Here is a 24,271-nt window from a genome sequence, read left to right as displayed (position 1 = left end):
TGTTTGAACTTGCATGATGAAATGGATATTGCATGGTATACATGCTTACAAGACGAGTCATTAAAAGATCATGGAGGGATTATGTTGGTTAATTGTGTGTTCATCACATTTGAATGAGTTGGTCAAAAGACCCCAACTCACTTTTTACAATGCTTGGGTCATTCCCAACTTCTTTATTTGGGTCGCCAAAATACATTTTTGTATTGAAATGTGTCTAGCCTAAATATAGGAATTTTTCGAAGGTTATGAATTTATTAGCCTCAAATTAATCTTGAAAACTAATAAGTACTAAATGGATATAAAACACCCATGCTAGAAATAAGTCAATAAGCATCTCATGCAATTATATTCATGCGTTTGATCCAACAATAAAGAAAAAAGAAAGTAGCACTAAGAGCAATTCATAGCTCATCATGGATTGACCCAAGGATAGTGCCCTAAAGACCATGTATCAAGGTAAACCTCAATGTTATAAAGTTTGTAGAGATCCATTTGTGCATGGAAAAACAATATTTCTATGCCTCATTTACATGAAGTTCATTTTTTGAGGAGATCGTGAGGATTGACCTCCTCTAAACTTCGTGATTTTTTTTTACCAAAAAACCACTACTTCGCATTAGTTAGCAAATAGAATACAACAAAGTTTATCCAAATCCACAATGGGATCAACATATACAACTTGGAGAAACAACTCCAAAACTATCAACCAAAAACAGCAAAAAAACTCAACTGATCCTTAACTCAAGCAAAATTGAATTAAACACTATTTTACCCTGACTCTACAACTCCCAACTAACTCTTTTCTAACAACATTATCCAGGTAACATGACTATACCGACGCACGTTTGTGTCAGCTATACATACATAATTACAACCCATGTACACTAAACTTCGTGACCCTGACTCTACAACTCCCAACTAACTCTTTTCTAACAACATTATCCAGGTAACATGACTATACCTACGCACGTTTGTGTCAGCTATACATACATAATTACAACCCATGTACACTAAACTTCGTGATTATGTTCGCACGCATCTAAATGATCTTCAAATTAGTCACATTATTGTTTTTGTGAAAATGGTGACTACGAAAATTTCAGCAATTTATAGTCTCTAAAGGAACGTGTCATTTTCTTTAAATGTTTAGGTTGTACATGTAATGGAATTACTGTGACTATTTTATTTGCTATATCTATCTATGGATGCTTTGGAAAAGTTGATTGCCTCCATAAGAATGTTGTTCTTCTAGGAGATGCTTTTGGGGAATATTCTTGCACTAAAGTGTACAAATGCTACAATCTTGCAATATTCCAATACGTCAATATGAACTTTCGGGGAATTTTTCATCTCATATTACATATCCAAAATCTACTCTTTGAATGCTATGCCATAACTAGTTAGTTGTGAGGCAAATCTTCCAAATATGAAGAGTCAACATGGTTTCAAATAGAGACAACAGTAGCTTTTGAAGATACAAGCTAGAGAAGTCTTTATTTATCAAAACTCAAAAACCAGCAAGAAATCTCCCTTTTTATTCCCAAGTTTGATTGCTTGTAATGTTCCAAGCTTTTCATTTCAACTCCTTTTGTTTCCCCTTACATTAAATGAAGACCTTGAAAGCTATGCCTTTCATAGCTTTTGTTAACAAATAGTAAAGTTGATGTAACTTGACCCACTAGTAAACACTTTCCCATAGGCTCGTAAGATTTTCTTTTGCTTAAGAACCCAAAAGAGTTGGATTTTGCCTTTTGTTTATGAGTTTGAAGAAGTAACGAAAAGCATTTGGTTAAATATACATTAGTCAATCATAACCAGTAGCACCCCATTAATCCTTTCGATGGCGACCCACTTATCAACATGACCCAAATTGAACAAAAAGAGCTCCTTTGCTCTGAAAGCTTAGTGAAGGAGACAGTTTGCACAAAAAAGCTTTCTTTGCTTTGAAAGCTCTCAGTAAAGGAGAAAAAATGCACAAAAGAGCTGGCTTCTTGTTTTGTTTTTCCTGCAGCCTTGTGAAGGAAAACAAACATATTTTTTCTGTTTTTAGACAATATATTCATTCCATTTATCATTGTTTTGAATTGGATTCCACAGACTTGTTCTCAATTGATGCCAATTTTTAGTTCGATCCTTGCTGTATATCTGGGAATGGTCCACTGCTTGATGATGACAATGTCCGAGCTCCATCTTCCATTATCTTGCTCGAAGAATCTTGACCTTCGGTGTTTGTGGAAGTCAAAGGATGCGACAGGTCATCATCGCCATCACTGCCATTACCGGAGTCTGAGTTTGGGCGTTCCTCTACGGAACTTGAATAATACTGAGGCATCATTGGGGCATTTACAGAATGCATTGCTGGAGTAATACTATAAGAAGCAGTTGATACATTTGGATTCAAAGAGTGGTCATATTTGGAATGGCCAAACCGATTGTAAAAGATGCCATGCCCTCCCTGTTTTACATCACAACAAAAACCTATCCAATCATGAGACATAGCCCAAAGAATGACTTTTTAGCATTGCCTGTTTTAAAAAAGATTTATCGTTTTATAAAAACCTAGATTAAAAAGTATACAAAAACCAAGAAAAATACCCAGAGTTTCTCAAGTATTTACCAGAAGGTATACCGCTAAGTGTTGGACAATGACTAGAATATCCCTGCAATGTACTAAGCTACTGAAAACTTTGGGGCATTCTAGCGTTCATAGTATAAAAAGCTGGAAAACTAGAAACGATCATTTGTTCCAGGAGTAATATCTTACCCACCAATTCTCATCAATCCATTCTTTCAACATCACATGATATTTGTTCTTGTACAGTTAGTCTTACTGATAATTTTTCACCCTGCATTCTAATCAAATTCCTTTTCAGCAGTCACACATAATATTTTTAGTTCTTCTATATGCTCATAGGTTATTGCTGAATGTTCTCCCCTATTCTAATCAACCTGTCTATGGAGGACACAAATACTTGTAGATTTATTGTAAATGCTCTTAGCTTATTGCCATCTATTTGAAAGTTATTGGAATTTGGAAGCATGGGAATAAAGAACTTCGAAGATGAAAATATGATAACTGAATGTGTCTATAAATGATTTTTATGATCTGTGAAACGTGAATTGTATTTGTAAACAATGTTTTTACACTAGAAAAGGGGGTCTAGAAGTATATCATAAAGTCACAGTTTGCCATTTTCATTTACAACACATTCAAGTTGTAATGTCTTCTAGAAAACTAGCAAGAGTTAGCATAAGAATGCTATCACAACCATGAATATAGACTACTATAGAGAATAAGATGACAGGATTCCATTCCTTATAGATATATCAAGCTTTTCATTGTTTCTGAGTTCCGTGGATCATATTTGGCATCTCAATTAAAACATACCCAAACATGATATTTAGTCCTTTGTCAATACTTATAGCATAGTGCTCACTTTTCTCTCTTATAGTTCTTGTCAAATATACACAACGTATCATTAATTTATCTTATTGGTTCTCCCTCTAATGTGTTTCTGCTTGTTTTTCTCTCCTAATTTTTCTTACTGATTCTTTCGCTCATTCTCATGTGTTTCTACAGGATATTTCGAATAAAAACATTATGCAAAGATGAACCTCGACTCCCATAGACTTTCATTTTTCTTTTAATGGGAGCTGACTGAGTATATTGCAATTTCCAGTGACCAAGGTGAGTGTAGGAGACTAGACTTGAACTCTCAAAGATGGATGCAAAGGCTATATTTGAGCTCTCAACATACTAGATGTGTTTCTAAGGGCTATTTCAAATAAGAACACTATGCAAACATAAGCCTCGGCACCCATAGAATTTCATTTTTCTTTTAATGGGGAGCTGACTGGGTATATTGCCATTTCCAGTGACCAAAATGAGTGTAGGAGAATAGACCTTCTCTGCTATGTCACAAGATATTATTCTTTTTAAGTCCTTTGTCAGATAACCATTACCCATAATTTCATAAGGACAGCTAGGAGGACGAGGAGGAATAAAGATAAGACACACAGTATGATATTTTTATTTATCAAAAGACTTTCTCAAGGTCACTCAACATTCATGATACGATAAAAGAATTGGTGAGGAGAGAGAAACAATTGTCACAGACTGTCTTCATGGTCTCTAGGTGAAACACGTCATTGTATCAAGTGAGTTCCAAATATGGATTTTTTTAGTCCCTTTTCGGACATGTTATTATGTATAAAAGGAAGGGTGTGGTGACTACTCAAATAGAGAAAAGGCATTTGTGGCATTTGAAGGAACTGGCCTTAGAAAGTCCACGGGCTATCATCTCATCCCACTTCCAACATCCTCCTTGAATTTCCCACTGAAGACATCTCAAAAGCTCAGGAAGGGGCGTGATCTTGGAGAAACTACCAACCTACTTAAGGAGATCAATCATTCGCAAGCTAGAGTGTGCATTGGTTGAGTGGGAGTTACAAATTAAGGCACCACAAGAGGCCAAGAAGAGGCGAAAGCAAGAAATACTAGCCTTCCAGATTTTGAATCCGCCTACAATCAGCTGAAGAAGAACAAGAGGTATATAGCATAGCGCAACGGAGGCACAAAATCACTACAAGACCTAGCAAAGGCACTCGAGAGAGGAAGATGGAATCCTGGATCTAAAAGTTAGGATATGGCATTGGGACTTCAACTTTCAATGCCTGAAGGAAGATCTTCAGGTAAAGGAGGTGGTGCAATGACAATTTCCAAAGCAGTGGGATGAATACGCAAAATTTTATACCAACTTTTAAAATATAGCACCAACGCTCAATAGAGGAAGTTGGAGCCATTGAGCAGGAGGGATAGCAATCCTGGAAGAATATCAAGGCGATAGCACGATACAGGCCCAATCAGGATCTATGAACTTCTATTTAAGAACAAAAATTTTATGGTGTAAGTGGAACATGAACTTCCCCCATCTTACCCTCACAAAGGAGGATCAAAACGATGGTGCCTTGGTCTGAGAAGTACCGGAAGAACTCTAGTACTTCAAAATGGCCACACAAGTCCTATAACAGGCAGTATATCACTCCAACATACGAACAGGATGGATCAGAGCTCAATCTAATCTGGGAGGACATGTTCGCATCCAGCCATTCTTACACTCACGAACTATTGCAACTGTCCAACAATGGTAATGAAATCCGGATGTGGGAAACTGAAGGGTTCATAATACAGAAGGCTTTATCTAGCCATCTGCTCAGAGAAGTTCAGGCTGGCTCACCAGATGTGGCAGTAATTGAGACATGTTGAAAAACCCCAACAGTGAGCTAGACATGTAATGTAAGGATGGGTTTAGGAACTGCATGGTTGTGAATCCAGGAGGACATGTCCGCTTACAGCCATCCTTACGTTCACAAACTATTGCAGCTGTCCAACAATGGTATGGAAATCCGGATGTGGGAAACTGAAGGGTTCATAATACAGAAGGCTTTATCTAGCCAACTGCTCAGAAAAGTTCAGGGTGGCTCACCAGATGTGGCAGTAATTGAGGCATGTTCAAAAACCCCAACAGCGAGCTAGACATGTAATGTAAGGATGGGTTTTGGAACTGCATGGATGTGCAGGCAGTTGCGACTGTTGGAGGAACTGGCCACGTAGATCCCACCCATGAAGAATCATCTATGCCCACAATGCAAGCTTTAAAGAAACACTCACAATTGGCTCCGAAATCCTCCATAGATTCCTTTCCCATTAATATTAGATTTGAGCTTTAAAGAGACTCTCTCCAAAATGCAAGCTATAAAGAAACACTCACAATTGGCTATTGAGATCGTTCAGTATTGCATTGTGTGTTGAAGAGCATTCCATTCTAGGGAGATGCATGCAATTTCAGGTCTCTGCAGCAGGAGATGCAGTGCAGCCAGCTACCAAGCCCTGGGCGAGCGCTCCAATAGGCATTGAAAGACATTTCAATCCTTGTCCGTATGACAGGAACAGTACGATCATAATATTCTATGAATGCTAGTACATATCCCCAAGACTAATAATTTTAATCTAGGTGATATTTACAAACATTTTAAAAATCGAGGTCAAAGATCAAACACTACCATAACAGAAGTACTAACATTATAAATCTGAACAATTAGTAGCTCATTGTTAATACAAAACATGATAAAGTTGATGTACAGTATTAGTTTATAGCTAATACTAAGCATTGTGGAGACAAACATACACTATCATAAAACTAAATATTGTACAGTTGAGCATATGTCATAGCTAATACTAAACATTCTAAAGTTAAAACACTTTAGTATTCCAAGGCTAATCTTTATTGAGAAATATGCAAATAGTTGCATTCGTTTTTGGCAGTCCATATCCCAGCTTTTTTTTTTTTAATTCAAGAAATATAATTGTGCATGCAGAACTAAGAAAGAAAGAGTAAACACTATCCAGATTACAAAGAATTATTACGTGAATCTATATTGGATCATGCCACTTATCCAATAGATATAGGCTTCATACATCCACCCACAAATTAATTGGGCCACTCAAGCACACATATATTAATGCTGTTCTCTATGAATTGTATGATTGAATTTTAAGTAGATAAGTAATCTATAATACATAACAGCAAAAACATAATAGATCAGACGAATATACTTATGTAAATAATAAGATATAGTACACTATAAATAGTTGACTTTGGAAACTTGCATACAATGCATAATTTGAAGCTATTAGTTAGTGTGTCCAATCCGTATTCAATTATGTCTTGAATGCAGGCGATATATCATGTTCAGATAGGACATATTATGCTAGGTATATATAATGTTCAGATGTAAGATTAAATAGGACATATTATGCTAGGTATATATCATATTCAGATGTAAGATTAAACAGGACATATTATGCTAGGTTTCATATATCAGGACATTAGAATACAGAGTTAAACTTGGTGGATAAGGATCAGAAACAAATATCTTATCCTCATCCACTAAGTTCAATTCTGTATTTCTATGTCCTGACGTATGAAGCATTAAGAACATCATATTTGGACTCACGCAAGAAGGATTCTAAACAATATCTAATTTTTCACACTTCAAGCTGAACGATAGAAAGAATATATTATGCTGCATTTAGAACTAGAGAATCAAACTTTCTGAATAAGGGATTAGAAAGAATATAATTAGGAAATTGTAACCTACTCCCCTTTATATTTTACAAACCCCAACGCGCCCGTCTTTGCATTAAAAACATTCTACACTTTCTCTTTTTGGTGTCATATTTCATTTTGTCCTTTTGAACAGGTTAAAATAGACCATTTCAGGAATGACCCCAAACACCGATGTGAGAGTTTGCAGAGAGAGAGAAGGGTGAGAGAGAGAGAGAGAGAGAGAGAGAGTTTTGACTTACAGAATAAGGATTCCATGAGGGTATAGGGACCTGGGGAGAAGGAATAAGAATTGGCGTGAAATCCGAGGGACCAGGAGAGGGCAAATAGGGGGACCTATGGATTGACCAACCCGAGAGGCTGGGATACGTTTGGTGAGGAATTTGCGAAGAGTTTGCGGATGATCCAGGAAACATCAGGGCTGAGCCTTGAATAGACAACATTGGAGGTGGGTGATGGAATTTGCATGTTACTCCATATTTGCACCCTCCTGTTCTCATATAGTATGCACAATCCTTCTCGCCCTGATCCAACAGAAGCCCACAAACCCCAAAAACAAATCGCTGTAAGTATTGTTTGGAATGTATAATCCAGAAACGAAAAGCATGGAATTGCCTCTCAGACTTGTTTAATTATAGAAGCACAATAAGGGTTATATTTAGGTTTTTATAGCTTTTGAAAACCAGAAATGGGTTGGTAAATTATGATTTGTGAATTCCTCAAATAGAAGGATTTGTTATTTTAGGCTTCATTTAGTCTAGAGTTTTTTATTGAGCTATTCTTTGCTTTTGATAAAACGCCAGAAAACATTTCTACCGCAAACAATATTTTAAATCATATCATTCATAATCTTCCATAGTTTTTACCGGACGCAAAGGTAGATTGAGAGCATTGAGTTGAGCTCGCCCAGCAGTTCCAGCTTTTTCACGTGGATGATGAAATTTACACGATGGTCCAAACTTGCAATTACCAGTTTTCAGATAGTACTGCATGTATAAGATAGTAATTTGGAAAATAACAAGTATAAGAAATTTTATATCCATTTCTAATTATTGTTACACAACAGGAGTCGGTAAAAAAGACATGCACAGCTAACATTAAACGGCTAATAGGCATATGCTCCACACGATAGCTATCCAAACTCTGCATGCACAAACCCATCCATCCACGTGCTATTGAGCCCAACCCTAGCCTTACTAGTATTGCTTGAATCCTAATTAAGATTATATATGCACATATAATATTTAGGTTTTTTTAACAATGTTAACATAATTGTTGGATTCTATAGATTGAGTATGGAACATGAACACTAGTTCTAATGAAAAACTACTTACTTGACATTCTGGTTGTCCATGTCTCTCTGGATATTCACCACCAACACCCCGATTTGTGAACTGGAAAGTTCCCACTTGTCACTCAATGTATGCAGAAACACATGATTTTAATTACCAAGTTCCATGGAAACACTGTATTCAGAGATTTTTTTAAGCAAGGATTAATATGCACCATGTTAAAACTACCAACAATCACAATTTAACATATCACAAAGTATTACAGGCACATTGACAACCATGTTGGCGCCCATACTCAACTCAAAAGTAAAGAGCTTCTGCATAATCCATTTGATTGTCTTCCGGTGAATATGACATTAAACAAGGGTTAATATCCAACATGTTGGAACGTTGACATTATTTCAATGCCCGTACCTGAATCTGAAGCAATCTTTTGACATAACGTATCTAACCATATTGAAATTCCTTATAATTATCATTACAGATAAGGGTTAATATATACAATGTTAAAATTCCTAGCCAAAATCATCACGGCATAAAATATCCATGCATACCCAGCATATCAAATTTCCGTATCGAGAGCAATGGAAACAAGCATACACCATGTTAAACTAGCTAAATTTTTTGAACGCATCCCTAAATAATGAAGCCGATGAAGCATAACTTCACCGTAATGCAAGGCTAAGAATCTCATTTCCTTTTAGTACACATTAAAACGGGCATTTGTCAGCATACACTATTAAAACTAGCCATAATGACAAGAGCACTACAACATAAAATACAACAGCCTATAGCCAGCATATCAGATTCCTTATTGCCAGCATTACGGAGAAGTATGCACCATGTTAAAATAGGTAGAATAATATGGACATATCCCTAAATATAAAGGCCCACAATAAACCTGTGTGTATAGCCAGCATATCAGATTCCTTATTGTCAGCATTACGAAGAAGTATGCACCATGTTAAAATAGGTAGAATCATATGGACATATCCCTAAATATAAAGGCCCACAATAAACCTGTGTGTATAGCCAGCATATCAGATTCCTTATTGTCAGCATTACGAAGAAGTATGCACCATGTTAAAATAGGTAGAATCATATGGACATATCCCTAAATATAAAGGCCCACAATAAGTTTTCCTTATATTGTGCATCATTAAAAGCAAAACAAATTATGTCATATCAATCAAATTTGAAAAAAGCACAAATTCATCACATTCTTCAAACATAACCATTTCAAGAAAATTGGAAGAAAGCACTTACAAATCTACGACTGGGTGGATGGTTAAATTTACAATTAGCCCCAAAACCGCATACTCCTGTTCGCATGTAATAAGAGCAATCCGGCTCATCAGGACGTTCAGGATACTGATTGGGATAATATTGAGCATCCATTCCTTCGAGTGGTTGCCCAAGTGACATCCCCCACATTGCTTCTGAAGATTCACAAATTTTAACACTCAAACAAAAATGCTTCTTTAAAACAATCCATTCAAGGTCTAACTAACCCCAATGAGAACACATGCATCATGAGGAATGCTATTCAAAACAATCAATTAAAGATTTAACCACCATGAGAACATGTCAAACAAAATGAATATAATTCCCTTCAATCTAGACCATTGAGGGTATACACATCTAATGAAAGAATGTTCTTTTCGAATGAATCCATTGAAGCTTTTAACCACCTTTTAACAAAAAGAATGTTCTTTCAGAATGAATCCATTGAAGCTTTTAACCACCTTTAACAAAAGGAATCCTCCTTTCGAACACTCTACTGAAATTTTGAACACAATGAGAACACATTCAACTGAATGAATTTATTATATTCTTTCAAAACAATCCGTCGAATGTTTAACCAGCACAATGTGCACAAACCAAATCAAGGGATATTCCTCCAAAACAATCCATGGAAACCTTAAAGGAATCTTTCAAACTGATTCGTAGAAACTTCAAATGCATAATGTGATTCACCGTCAAATGTATTATGCATTATGAATTAACGTACAAGGCAGAGAGTGAAAGAGAGATAGAAGTTATAAGTATAATCACAATAAAAACGTCAAAGAAACTCTTAATTAGAAAAAGATATCGACAAATTTAACAAAATGCATTGTTATTGGGTATAATCACAATAAAAGAAATCAGAAAAAATATTAATTAGAAATAGAGGTCGACAAATTTGACAAAAATATCATGTACTTATTAAGAAGAGATCTACTAACTTCATCTTTGAACGTAGGCTTTAGATTAAAACTATTCAAAACTAGGCCTCTCAATACAATGCTACCAGAATAATTTCTTCCTCAAAAATAGGCTTTTCATAATTATTCAAAACAATAGACTGCTTCAAATATAAGCTTTACATAAAACTATTCAAACTAGGGTTCTCAAATATAAGCTTTGCGTAAAACTGTTCAAACTTGGCTCCTCAAAACGATAGACTACCCATCTACCAGCGTTAAGTTCTAACGAAGGCAACTAGGATTTGCATGAAACTATTCAAACTAGGCTTCTCAAACTATAGATTACCAGTTCTTACAAAGGATATTTACTCCTTCCGAACAATCCATTGAAGATTTGACAACAATGAGCATCCGTTAAAACAAAAAGATCTTCAAAGTTTCAAAGGAAATTCCTCAAAAATAATAAAAATGAAAAGGTTTGAAATTTGGAAGGAATTGTTCCATTAAGTTCATTGAAACATTGAAGTTTTAAAAAAAACTTCGAATCAATCCATTGAAGGCTCCAAATTTCAAATGGATCCAATTGAATGGCTTTCATTGATGAGATAAAGGAGAAAAGCATTGAGATTAAGGAATTGGACAATTGAAATCAAGTCATTCTTTACGTGAGTATTTCTCACAGATAAATAGTTGATAAAATAACATCAAATTATAGACAAGTGGTCAGGCACATCAAATTACAGGCAAATAGTTGGGCAGATATATTAAAATACTGAAAAAGATTTGGAAATTACAAATAGATGATCAAATACATCGAATTACTCACAAACAGTGTATCAAATATGTCAAGTTAGGACAGTCAAATACTATATTGAATATAAATAGTTTGTCAAATACATCAAAGTACACACAAATAGTAATTGAAGACGTCAATCCGACTCAACATACATGGAAAGTGGTTGAAAATAATAAAGTATGTCATTAAATACATCAACTGTCAGACGATCATTAATCAAAAACATCATATTTACTGGTAACTTGTGGAACAAATCAATCGCATTACAAGAATAAAAAGTTGAACAATTAGAAAAGTTAACCAATTACATTCAAAAACATCAAATTTACAGAAATTCTGCACATCAAATTACCAAATACATTGAGATGAAAGATCGACAGAGATGACTTATCTTAGGGTTTTAATTTCTCACCTTCTAATCCAATCTCTGCAGGAACAGGAATCATCTGCATAATCTGTTGATTCTGATGAGGATTCTCTTGATAACTCTGTTGATTCAGTGGATAATTCTGCTGATTCTGCTGATGAATCCATTCTGCGGAGATTGAGGAAGAATCAAGGGCAGAATAAGGAGAGCTCATATATTCCATGAGACATGGAAGAGTCGATCGATGATCTCAGCACAATTAAGAGGATAAAGAAAAAGAAGAGTGGAGCTATCGAAGATCGACGAAGAATATCAAAATAGAAGTGTGAAGAAGAATGGAATCATAGAAGATCGAAGAAAAGTGGAGAATGAAGAAGAAGAATAGAGATGAAAATAGATCGAAGAATGAAGAATAACCTACGAAAGATCGAAGATGAAGAATGAAGCGATGGAAGATCGAAAAAGAAGAGGAAGAAGAAATAAGCTATGAAAGATCGATGAAGAAACGAATCTACGGAAGATCGAAGAAATCAAAATTAGGGAAGATAGAAAAAAGGAGATGACGAACGAATCTACTGGAAGTTCGAAGATGAAATGAAGATATAGAATGTCGGAGAAGGAGAAGCTTCTTTCCTTGGTTTTGCTTGTTTCTGGCTATGGCGGAAAAGCGAGCTCTGCTGTGAGAGAGAGAGAGAGAGAGAGAGAGAGAGCACTCTCCTCTGTCTCTCAAAAAGACGCCTTTCGGAGAAGGAGAAGGAGCTCGGGGTAAAAAAAAAAAACAATTAATAAAATTAAAAACTTTATTATGTATATTAATTATTTAATCAAATATCTACGTTCAACCTTTCCCATATCAATAAATTATTATCGCCATTTTATTTATTTTTCAAAATTTATTTCCTAGTAAAAAAATTGCTCTTTTCTTACTCAACTTTTAATTATTTAAACTAATAATCAATATTAACTATGAATTAGTTAAATTATTTTTTCTATTTGAATACATAGTGTCAAAGATCATTTTGAGAACTAAATAAAAGAAGACTCATTAGCAGATTAATCGAAAGTATTTAAAAATAAACTATTAATTTATCACAATAATTGTAATCATTATCTAACTCCTTTTTTTAATTATGAGTAAGACACATTTTTTATTTCTTAATATTTGATTTTTTAAAGTTAAATTAAAATGGATAAAAGCCTGTTTTGTGAATCCTATTTCATATACATACATAATTTCCGTAAGTTCTTTAATTTCTAGCTCTCCTGGTTTCTCATCAATTTGTTTTTGTTTTTAGGCAAAATTGAGTAAGTAAATTCAATTTCTTCAAAACCGCCTTCCAAAGGTTTGCAATACCACTTATCATCACAAGGTGGTTTCGCAAAAATGTCTTTCCTCAGGAGACAATGAAGGGATTTGTGCCTAATCCAAATATGACACGTGGAAAATAAAATTTTCACGTGTCTATCATGTAAGGCTAGCATTTATCAAATTTAATCATGAAAACGGGCGTCACATCTATTTTACTTATTCATTTTAATAATTAAAATTCATTTGTTTTCGGGGGAGGAATTTATTACCCATATTGTTATGATTTTTAAATCAGTTCTATTGTTGATTCCTTTTCTATGGTTTAGGAAGCAAGGGAGAAAATGTATGTGAATAGCCTCGATCGATGTGGCCCAAGATTATTGATCTTTTGACTAGGTTCCACATGTGAAGGTTTGGACACATGCCATGGATTCATTCGCACCTAGAAAGTACTTGAGGAACGGCCAGATCTCCCTCCGATGCTTATCGAATTACTCATCTCTTTCGCATACTATCATCAATTCTATTGTTTTTCAACTAACATAGGCATTTTATATGCCACAATAAACAATGGTATTATAGACATGGAAGTACATATCAATACACACGTAAGGTAGTAAGGATTTAGTAGTAAACGAGATAATCACGGGTATCTTGTAATAATGGGCACCAAACTAGGCTTCTTTACTATGTTTCTTTGAAGGCAAATTTGTCGTATGTTTTTTTTCCTATACAATCTTTCTAGGTAGCCAGGAATCATAGCACACTTATTTTGAAAAAAAACAATAGGAAACCCTTGCACAATAGACATCACAACACATATTGCGTTTGATATCACTTAATTCCAATATATATTATACTTTACCTTATTGAAATGATAAAAACAATTATTTAAGGTTGGTAGAACCTTTAGAAATTCATGGTCATGACTCATAAACTCTACAAATAATAAACTTTTTACGTCCACATTCACACTACACTTGCTTGGGGAAGGAATAAAATGTCTTTCTCGAATAAGAACTCTTCTAGTTTAGAAGATCCATTCATGGTAGGTAGACTAAGGAAAAAAACATGTGTTTGTGTACCTTCAATCCCATCATTTGCAATATTGATGGGGTACCCTTGGTAGAAAAACCTTATGGGTGGAATAAACGTAAACTTTTGTTTTGATGATTGGTCACGAAAAGAGGAGGGAAAAAGCATAAATGTGTTAAAGAGATGTGGGAGATAGTATTGTTTTACACCATGTTTATACCCTGATATGGTAAATAATGACACCTTTCTATGGAAAATATACTTAAAAGTGACACCTCCTCAATTAGAGTTAGTGTGAAAATAACCATAGGTAGAAAGCTCGTAAATTTTGATATATAAAGAGGAGAGTCATTGACATGTGTAGCAATCAAATTGCAAACAGGCATTATATGATAGAAGATGGATGGAAGTTGGGTAACATGGTAGCTTTGAACTAAATGATGGGAAAGACAACCAAGAGAGAAAAAACCAAAGGTGCTTATGACATTTTAACATCCTTGGGAGGACAAAGATTGAGCATTCTATAGATTTGAGTAAAGGAATTACTTGTCCATCGAGACTAAAAAAAATAGTTTTAAACAAGATAATCATGACTACATTGTAATAATGTGATGCATGTGATATCATAGTTTGTTGGTGTTGCCTTTCAACTAACACGAGCATGTGTATATGCCACAAACACACACTAATTAATAACATTATTTGTCACTTCGGTTTACTTCTTGAAATATTGTAATCTTATGCTCTCTTAAATATAAATTATAACACACACACACACACACAATTGGAAACAATATTGGGTATACGACATTCACATACTTGTACAAGTGGGGGTCATATTTTGGAAAATCATGCTTGAAATATTAAGGATCTTTTTGCCCTTTTACACCTAAATGCCTTTTCTTATGGTGGTAAGATTTTACCCACCTTTTGCCTAATCCATTGACATTGTATTTGAATCATAGACAAATGATTGTCCACCATATAAGTTATTGTGGACATCATAATGAGAGTCCCACTTTTCCATAACCAAAATTTGTGCTTGCCTTGTGAGATGATTACCTATTCAATTATGCTATATGAATGCATAACACATTTGCTACCGACATTCTCCATATTTTCCCAAAAGCATGTCGATGCATGTTATGTATCATGTTAATAACCATGTTCATTAAATATGGAAACAAACAAATCACATATTGTTTGCCTTTGCCTTTTGTGTTCACAATGCAAGGATGTTATACAATGCCTTGATTTGTTCTAGCGATTTCAAACGTAATAAACACCTCGCGTGGAGATGCATCCAATGAAAGTAGATTTACAAATATAAGAAATAATTTATTGCATCAAAGTGGTATACCTGTCAAAGTGTGTGCCCACTTCACCTCCTTCGTAGAAATTGAGTGCACTAACCAGATATCATGATATGCACCTATATATTGAAGTTAGTATTGAGGTTGTTGATTTTGCACGTCTCTTTAGGCGCACACGTGCCTTCCTCAACGTAGGTTTTGTAATTGTGAAGTTTTTGTGTCTTGCATAGATTATTATACCCCAAATAGTCATGCAACAAGTGAGGCATGTATTATACTTACTTCGAGCAAGAGATACCGGAAGGTTGGCTCGTATACAATCACCTACGTAGACCTAATTTTAGAAATAATGCCTAATTAAGCTTCTCGAAAGAGACGTTTCTCCATCATTTGACCTAGATTAAAAGTAGTTATTTATCCACTCACACATTCCCAAACCTCGGACAATAATCCATGCGAATTCACAAATAATGGTTTTAAATGGTAGGATCCATATTTTATGTAAAATAATATGTGGTGTAAAGTTGGAACCAAAGTACGTAAAATTCGTGTTCGTCTAGCATAACATTCGTTTTCCTAAGTTGGAAAACGAATGTGAATGTTATTCAAACATTCTTGAGTTTTTTGTTTTGTTTTATTCCCATTTTTTAAATTCTTTTTATTTGTTTTTTTTCCATTTTTTAGGATTATTTACCTCATAATAAATAGATAATCCAAAAGTATGGTATTTATCATTATTTGAGGGTGTTTTTCTTACGCGAATGGTTCAATCATTCGCTAACGTGAATGCACGTATGGTACGTATGGTTCATACTATGGTTGGAATACATTGGTCATATACCTAAAAGCAACTTTTTTGAATAATATATATTCAAATATTTACCAAGTTTCGCAGTCCCATACTCGTATATATATATATATAGCTAAGCAATAGAGCCTTCGTTTGTTTCAATGTATTCCTTTTTACAACGACTATTACTAAACTAGACAAAAGAAGACCCATAACGGAAATGAGATGAATTTGGAATAATATAGAGAATAATTAGGTAGTTGTTGCACAAAGGGAAATTTGTGAAGAAAACGAGAAAATCAAGAAGAAATAATTAGAAATACCCATAATCATAACATACATTTTATTGGCATGCCATGCTTTCATGATAGAAGTTTCTGGAAACTAATGACTAATTTTTCTATTGAGAATATTGTTGACACACAAGAAAACCTTTTTACCATGTCTACGCATAACCTTATTTACTTTTGGGGCTCCATTACCAAGCAATTCCTTGCAATGAAAATGTTATTACCAAGCACATTGTACAAGAAGTCTCAATTGACATTCTTACTTCCTTGGAACTCAAAGAGCATAAGTACTTTGAAAAGAACAATTATCCCACACTTTAAATATCAATCATACATCTTTTGTGATCATGATTCCTCGAGAGTCGATCCTGATTCCTCCTTGTTTATATATATGTTATACCTTTATAAGATTACTTCCTCTCCTCGTTTATCTTTTCTCAAAGCAAAACTCTTTCTTTACATAACATGTTTACCCAATTGTAGACAATACATATAATATTTTACAATTGATATATTTGCAAATGACAAGATTGCCTAGGATTTGGTTGATGGAAGGGGGTTGAGAGGGTATTATAAGGTACATGTTCGAGGGCAAGAAGTCTCCCTTAGGATTGGTGATGGAAGCTAGTGAAAGGAAACATTCATTTAGGGCCAAGGAATAAAGGTAACACCTCACATCCAGTACTCAATACTACATTTTCTAGACATGTAATTTACTGCTCGTGGAGCACTTGGACCTTGCTCATGATGACCACATGATAGTCAATCTACTCTTGGAACACATGACTTGATACATAACAATAATGGTGCTTTCGATGCAATGTTGGGGTCATTTCTAGGTAAGGTCACTCTTTAAAGAGCCAATCGGTTTTGTGTCAATGTACTCGAGATCAACTACAAAGGAAACTCCCTTTTAAACTCCACACATTTCAAAATGGCCTAAACTCATTAACTCAAAAATATATGAATAATAGATTTCACACTTCATCATTATACAATCCTTCACCAATTAGTGGTTGTTGCATAATCTCTATAAATGTTTGACTTTTAAGAGAAGTAGGTTTGTGTGGGTTTGAATTATGGAACTCCCAAGTCACTCCCTTTGCATGGTCTAACAATCACATAATTTGCTTGGTTGTTGTGCTTTGATCTTCTCCTTTAGCTTTGCTTTTTAGGAGTATGATGGTGAGGATAACTTTACAATACAATATTTCAAACCTCATAACTTTATAATTATTCCATTGTCAATCACTTAAAATATTCCACCGTCAATCTCTAAAGTGCACAAGTATATATAGATTAGTGTGCATATTAACCTATGTAACCTCCAAGAGAGTGGAAGTGTTCCTTACCCCTCCACTAGGTCAATGTCGCTTGGGAGTAAATAATTTGCAGATCCATCAAGTGGGAATGTTAATCATGTTCTACTAGTACTAACCGTGACTTGGGCAAATGTATTGTGTTATCCTCTTGTTCTCGTATTATTCATGCTTGGTGTGAATAATTACCTCTAAAGAGACTCATCACAACCCTTTATTCACACCAACCGACCTCTAAAGAGACTTCAAGCATCTAATGAGAACGATAACAAGAGTCCATGAGTGAATTAACCAAAGATTGAAGTTGAACCTAAATGGCATGACAACATTTTTTCTTCTATATTTATAGTGTCCCTGGAGCTATGCATGCTCGTCCTCTATGGATCCTTGAAGCATACCTACTAGTTTGTGTGTAGTGGAATGTTACAATAATGTACATATAAAGATCATGAGGTCACATAAAAGAATGTTAGAATCCTACACAATGCTACATTTTGAGGAGAATTCACGACATATTGCATACGCATTATAAAGTTTACAAGTAGGCTAACACCTGTTGGTTATGGTTGGGATGCACATGAAGAAGATCACATGTTCTTGAAGTTCCCCCAAACTATTTGTCCTTTTGTATGGTTATAGATTATAATAATGCCCCCATCATTTGACATTCACTTTTACATTCACTTTTACTCTCTCAAAGCCGAAAAGCGAACTAAGGCAAAAATCCATTGATAAGCCCATGAACAATTAAACTCAACGACATTTAACTATGATCTACTATTGTGAGTTGAATTAATGATCAACGAAATAATGAGAATTCAAATAAAAGAACAAATTAAGGGTGCTCAACTACATCGGCCATTCTGAATAGAAGGACATGAGACGAACATAAAATACCATCAATGTCCCATACCCTGAAATACTACCTTATGTTATACCTTGGTAGTTGAATAACAAACACGACGAAGACAGCTTCACCTCACTAATTGATTCTCAATAACATCTCGGGGTTAACTAGTTCCCTTTATATAGCACACCACCTAAAACTCCCACACCATCACATAATCACGTGTGTCGTAGATGCTTATGGAATTGTCCTAGTTCCTATGATAATTGTGTTCCAACTATCCCACCACTAATTGATTAAAACTAAACATAGTTTTGGTTGTTGATGTTGTGCGTATTACACCTACCCTATTTGCAATATCAATTTGAGAGCAAAGAAATGATGGCTTTTAGTCTACATGGGTGCCATCGTCATGGCTATTTCACGAGAAGGTTGGGCACATATAAGACACTTGGAGAAAAAGGGTGTTGGAAGCAATGTCGTCTGTGCGGAAGATCTTGAAGCACTCGATTCCTGTTTATTTCCTGTGTATGACAGACTGTAGGTCGTTGCACACAGAGAGAGAGAGAGAGAGAGAGAGAGAGAGAGAGAGAGAGAGAGAGACAAAAGAGTTTCTTATTTCATAAAGCAACAATACAACAACCAACCTCACAAAGAGGTTACAAGGTCACTATATATAGTGACCGACTTAGGGCAACTACCCTTTATGCTAATTACATAAATGGCCAAAACGGGATGGTGTGAATACGTCCATTATACACAGGTATTCGACACTCCCCCGTAATGGGCGTATACATGGGTTATCTAAGGTTACAGGTATAGACTTAGGTTCTCGGACATATCAGCTTTGTTCGAGTCGGCAGGGTCCGAAGGCAGAAGACCGAACTGGTCGGGTCGGAACAGTTGAAGCCGATCATTAAGGAACTGATGTCGGTTGTCGGGAACCATCCTGCTCTGTGTCCGGCTCTAACCGGACTGGTTTGTCGTTACGCCCATCTGATGCCGAAGAGACCGAAAACGGTCTGCCGAAAGACACTTGGTCATTCCATCTGCGACATTGTCGGTTGTGGATATTTTCTCTAGACCGATTTTCCCTGAAATGACGCAGTCCCGAACGAAGTGATATCGAACGTCGATATGTTTGGAGGCGTTGTGGTGAACCGGATTTTTCGACAAGGCAACAGCACCTTGACTGTCGCTGTAGACAACTGGAGCCGAGTCATGTTCGACTTGTCGAAACGTGTGCGCCAGCCGACCGAGCCACAAAGCTTCTTTTGCTGCGTCGGACGCAGCTACATATTCTGCTTCGGTCGTTGAGGTCGCTGTGCACTCCTGAAGTTTCGACTTCCACGAGATTGCTCCATTGCCGAATTTGAAGCAGTATCCGGTTGTTGATTTCCGACTGTCTATACAGCCGGCGAAGTCCGAGTCGGTGTAACCGACTACGCCTGAGGTTCGGTTCGGACAGAAAAGAATGCCGTGATCTTTTGTGCCAGCCAGATATCTGAACACATGCTTGACTGCGTTCCAATGCGATCGGCCAGGATTGTGCATAAATCTGCTAACGACTCCTACGGCATGAGAGATGTCAGGCCGTGTCGCGACCATCAGGTACATAAGGGAGCCGACTGCCGGTGCATACGGTACCGACTTCATATCTTCCCCCTCCGAACCGGATGTCGGGCAGTCTCGCTGAGAGAGCCGAAGATTCATAGGGAGTGGGGTTGAAGCAGATTTGGCTGATTGCATGTTGAAGCGTTCCAAGACACGTCCGATATAGTTGGTCTGAGACAAAAAAAGATGTCGTGTATTGCGATGCCGACTAATCTTCATGCCAAGGATGTGTCGTGCCGGACCGAGGTCCTTCATGGCAAACTTCAACCGCAGTTGCCGAACGAGATCGGCAAGTTCGCCCGCGTGGCGTCCAGAGATCAGCATGTCGTCCACGTAAATGATGAGGAAGATGGGTGATCCATCTTGAGCTGTGTTGGTGAAGAGACAATGGTCCTCATCGCTTTTTGAGAAGCCGATCGATTGGATGAAGTCGTCGAACTTCTTGTACCATTGTCGCGGTGCCTGTTTGAGGCCGTATAGACTCTTCCTGAGTCGGCAGACTAGATGTTCTTGGCCAGTTGCCACGAAGCCTTTTGGCTGCTCCATATAAATTTCCTCCTCGAGATCACCATGGAGGAAGGCTGTTTTTACATCTAGCTGAATCAGCTCCAAGTTGTCGGCTGCCACGACGCCGAGCAGAAGACGAAGGGTTGTCATTTTCACCACTGGTGAAAAAATCTCGTCGAAGTCGACGCCATATTCTTGTCGGAAGCCCTTCGCAACTAATCTGGCCTTGTACTTTGGGGTGGTCGAATCTGACGTCTCTTTTAGTCGATAAACCCACTTGCAAGGAAGAGCACGTCGGTTCCTAGGTAATTCGACCAGATCCCAAGTCTTGTTCGCCCGAATGGAGTGCATTTCCGACTCCATCGCCAGATGCCAGGTGGCTGAATCGACAGATGTCGATGCTTCTTCGTAAGACGTCGGTTCGCCGGCGTCGGTGAAGAAAATTCCAGGAGAATATCTCTCCGGAGGTTGCGACAGTCTCTCGGATCGTCGAAGTAGGATTGGGCTGTTCGCATCGGGTATCGAGGTCGGATGGTCCGAAACCGAATCATTCGGCTGTGCCGAGTCAGAGTTGTCCGAGTCGGTAGTATAAGGTTCAGCTGCCCGTGAAGCTGACCGTGTGTTGAGAGCGGGGCCTTCTTGAAGGGTCGGCACATCGGAGAATGTTACCCTTCGGACTTCGATTGGTTTTTCGACTGATGGGTTCATAGCCGACTCGTTGAACACAACGTCCGAACTTCGGACGATTTGTCTGCGTTCGGGGTCCCAGAGTCGGTATCCCATTTCGCCGTCTGATCCATATCCAAGGAAAATGCATTTCCTGGACCGAGGTGCAAGTTTTCGGCGATCATCTTTCGGAATAAGGGCGTACGCCTCGCATCCGAAGATCCTCAGCTTGTCGTAATTCGGCTTACTGCCGATCCATAGTTCCTGAGGAATTTGAAGTCCTAGAGGTCTACTTGGCGACATATTGATTATGTGTACTGCCGTGAGTAGAGCCTCTGCCCAGAAGCCATCCGACAGTCCGGAGTGTTGGAGCATGGAAACTATCCTTTCTTGGATCGTCCGATTCATTCGTTCTGCAATCCCGTTTTGCTCCGGACTGTGTGGTGCCGTAAATTCACGTCGGATGCCGCGTTGTCGGCAGAATTTGACGAATTCATCGGATTTGAACTCTCCCCCATTGTCTGTCCGAAGGCATTTCAGCTTTCGGTCGGTTTGATTTTCTACCATAGCGAGCCAATCTGAGAAGATCGAGAAGACACGATCTTTGGTGCGAATCGGATAAGCCCACACCTTTCGAGTCGAATCGTCAATAAAACTGACGAAGTAAGAGGCACCGCCTAGAGACTGATGCGGCATTGGGCCACAGACGTCCGAATGGACTAAATCGAGAGGTCTCGTTTCTTTTGGTGCTGATGTCGGGTGTGATGCGGCTACTTGTTTGCCATACTGGCAATGCTCGCAGAATTGATGGTCGGAGAAGGAGAGTTTGGGGATGTACCCGGCTCTGGATAGGTGCGTGATGCCGGCCTTGCTGAGGTGTCCTAATCTTCGGTGCCATAGTGATGACACAGGAATATCCACCAAAAACAGGTTACCCTCTCTGAGCGTAACATGTAGCGGATACAATGAGTGTATCTTAGGTCCTCTAGCAAGCAGGAGGTTCCCCCTGTGGAGTGTCCACCCTCCCGAAGAAAAACCGGCACGAATGCCGTCTTCATCTAGTTGTCCGACTGAGATCAATGGCCTTGAGAGCTCGGGTACATGTCAGACATTGTGGAGTACAAGTGTTGAGCCACCTGCAAGGTTGAGCTCTACTGTGCCGATTCCGATGATGTCGCAGTGTTGCGAGTTACCGACTCGAACTGAGTCGGAGTGACGGATTGTATATTGCCGAAATTGTGATCGATGAGGAGTCACGTGAAACGACGCGCCCGAATCTAAGAGCCATGTGCTCGACTCTTCAGTCGTGAGTAGAACTTCTGATCCGACTGGATTTTCGATTGATAGTATATTCGGGTCGTCTGGTAGCACATCAGCTGAGAAGCTGACGTAGTTGACCTCCTCATGCCGGCCACTCTTCTTGTTGTTCTTGTTCTTGAGTGCGCGGCAGTCGGCTTTGATGTGTCCGGGTTTCTTGCAGTAGTTGCAGGTTCGGTTATCCCGTGACTGGCTCCGTCTTCGCTGATTGTTCGGCGGTCGTGAGGAATCTCTTCCTCGTATGTTCGATCGGTCTGTCGAACCTTGTACTACATAAGCGTCTTCTGTTGAGTCTTTGGCGAAGGACTTTCTCCGAGCTGCTTCGGTCAGGATTGCGCTCGTGACTTCGGAGTATTTAACAGCCGTGGTTGACGCGTTGCACACGGTTGTGACGAAAGTTTCCCATGATGAGGGAAGGCTGCTCATGAGTATCATTGCTCTGAGTTCATCCTCGATTGCCGTCCCCTGAGATGAGATTTGGGAGCTGATGCTTTCGTACTCATTGAGGTGTGCTTGAACCGAATCGGATTCTTTCATCCGCAGGTTGTAGAGGCGCCGGATCAGAAACATCTTCGTTGCGGCGACCTTCTTTTCGTAAGTGTCCGACAGTGTTTTCCACAGTTCGAATGCTGTCGTACACGATTGCACCGTAAAGTATACCGATTCCGATAGGTGCATCCGAATCGTGGCGCGGACGATTCTGTCCAGCTTCTGCCACTCAATTGGTTTGTATCCTTCTGGAGGTTCTTCATTTTCGATGGGATCGATCTGCCCCTTGACTATGAGATAGTCCTGCATTTGTTCCTTCCAGAAGTTGAAGTTCGATCCATCGAACTTTCGTAGACTCATTTCTGACGAGCCGGATGTTGATGCCATCAAATTCGGTTTCAGTTGACGAAGCTCGGTTCGGAGTTGACTACGAACCTTGTTGGAGTGCAGCCGGTTGGCTCACCCGATATCGTTCTAGTCGGATTTGAACCCGAGTCGGTTCGGCTTCGGAACTTGCTCGAATTGACTCCGGTAACTTGAGGGACAGAACCGACTGGTCTTCCCGAATGTTGCCGAGTCGGATATATATGCCGAATACCGATTATTAAAACCGATTATCTGAACCGATTTTGCTTCGGTTGACTGCAGCGACGAGAGAGACGGATCCGACTGATCTTCCCGAATGTCGATCAGCCAGATGAAGCATGAATTTGGGTTGTTGTCAGGGTTGCACAAGGGGATTTCACCTCGAGCGGTTACGATCACGGGGAGCGGAGTACAACCTGCTGGCTTACTCCAAACAAAGATGATCTAACGCGATGAGATGCAAACCTGGTTTTTCTTCTTCTTCTCTCTTCTTCGAATGACGCAGGGAACCGAATGCAGAGACGACGGCCGACAGCGGATTGAAGAACCGACTACTGTGCAGGCTCTGATACCAGATGTTGGAAGCAATGTCGTCTGTGCGGAAGATCTTGAAGCACTCGATTCCTGTTTATTTCCTG

The 24,271-nt window shown here is 38.2% G+C and overlaps 1 protein-coding gene and 1 long non-coding RNA gene across 2 annotated transcripts; both read right to left on the bottom strand.

Annotated features, from left to right (window-relative positions):
- Positions 1-1,317: 1,317 nt before the first annotated feature.
- LOC147866654 (zinc finger CCCH domain-containing protein 63-like) lies at positions 1,318-12,489 on the bottom strand. Its single transcript, XM_087317106.1, has 6 exons — positions 11,817-12,489; positions 9,697-9,858; positions 8,462-8,535; positions 7,994-8,113; positions 7,370-7,651; positions 1,318-2,455 (listed from the first exon to the last, which is right to left on the bottom strand). The coding sequence occupies exons 1-6, from the start codon at positions 11,992-11,994 to the stop codon at positions 2,123-2,125; spliced, it is 1,149 nt and encodes a 382-aa protein (XP_087173232.1). The 5' UTR covers positions 11,995-12,489; the 3' UTR covers positions 1,318-2,122.
- On the bottom strand, positions 3,347-5,193 carry LOC147866655 (uncharacterized). The gene is made up of 2 exons (XR_015529515.1): positions 3,905-5,193; positions 3,347-3,850 (listed from the first exon to the last, which is right to left on the bottom strand). It is a non-coding gene; the product is annotated as an uncharacterized LOC147866655 (long non-coding RNA).
- Positions 12,490-24,271: the final 11,782 nt, after the last annotated feature.

Source organism: Azolla caroliniana, unplaced genomic scaffold (genome assembly GCF_043228905.1).
Source record: "Azolla caroliniana isolate FFs.n. ecotype wild unplaced genomic scaffold, voAzoCaro1.0.p SCAF_3, whole genome shotgun sequence".
Classification (NCBI taxonomy): domain Eukaryota; kingdom Viridiplantae; phylum Streptophyta; class Polypodiopsida; order Salviniales; family Salviniaceae; genus Azolla; species Azolla caroliniana.
Note: the sequence above shows the minus strand (reverse complement) of the source record. Positions and strands in the feature narration are given on the sequence as shown.

Excerpts from the sequence above, each read along its gene's own strand:
- LOC147866654 (XM_087317106.1), bottom strand. The coding sequence starts at position 11,994 with ATGGAATATATGAGCTCTCCTTATTCTGCCCTTGATTCTTCCTCAATC. Across the intron at positions 9,859-11,816 it reads TGCAGAGATTGGATTAGAAG|AAGCAATGTGGGGGATGTCA; the intron begins GTGAGAAATTAA and ends GTGAATCTTCAG. Across the intron at positions 2,456-7,369 it reads CCTCATGGAATCCTTATTCT|GGAGGGCATGGCATCTTTTA; the intron begins GTAAGTCAAAAC and ends GATGTAAAACAG.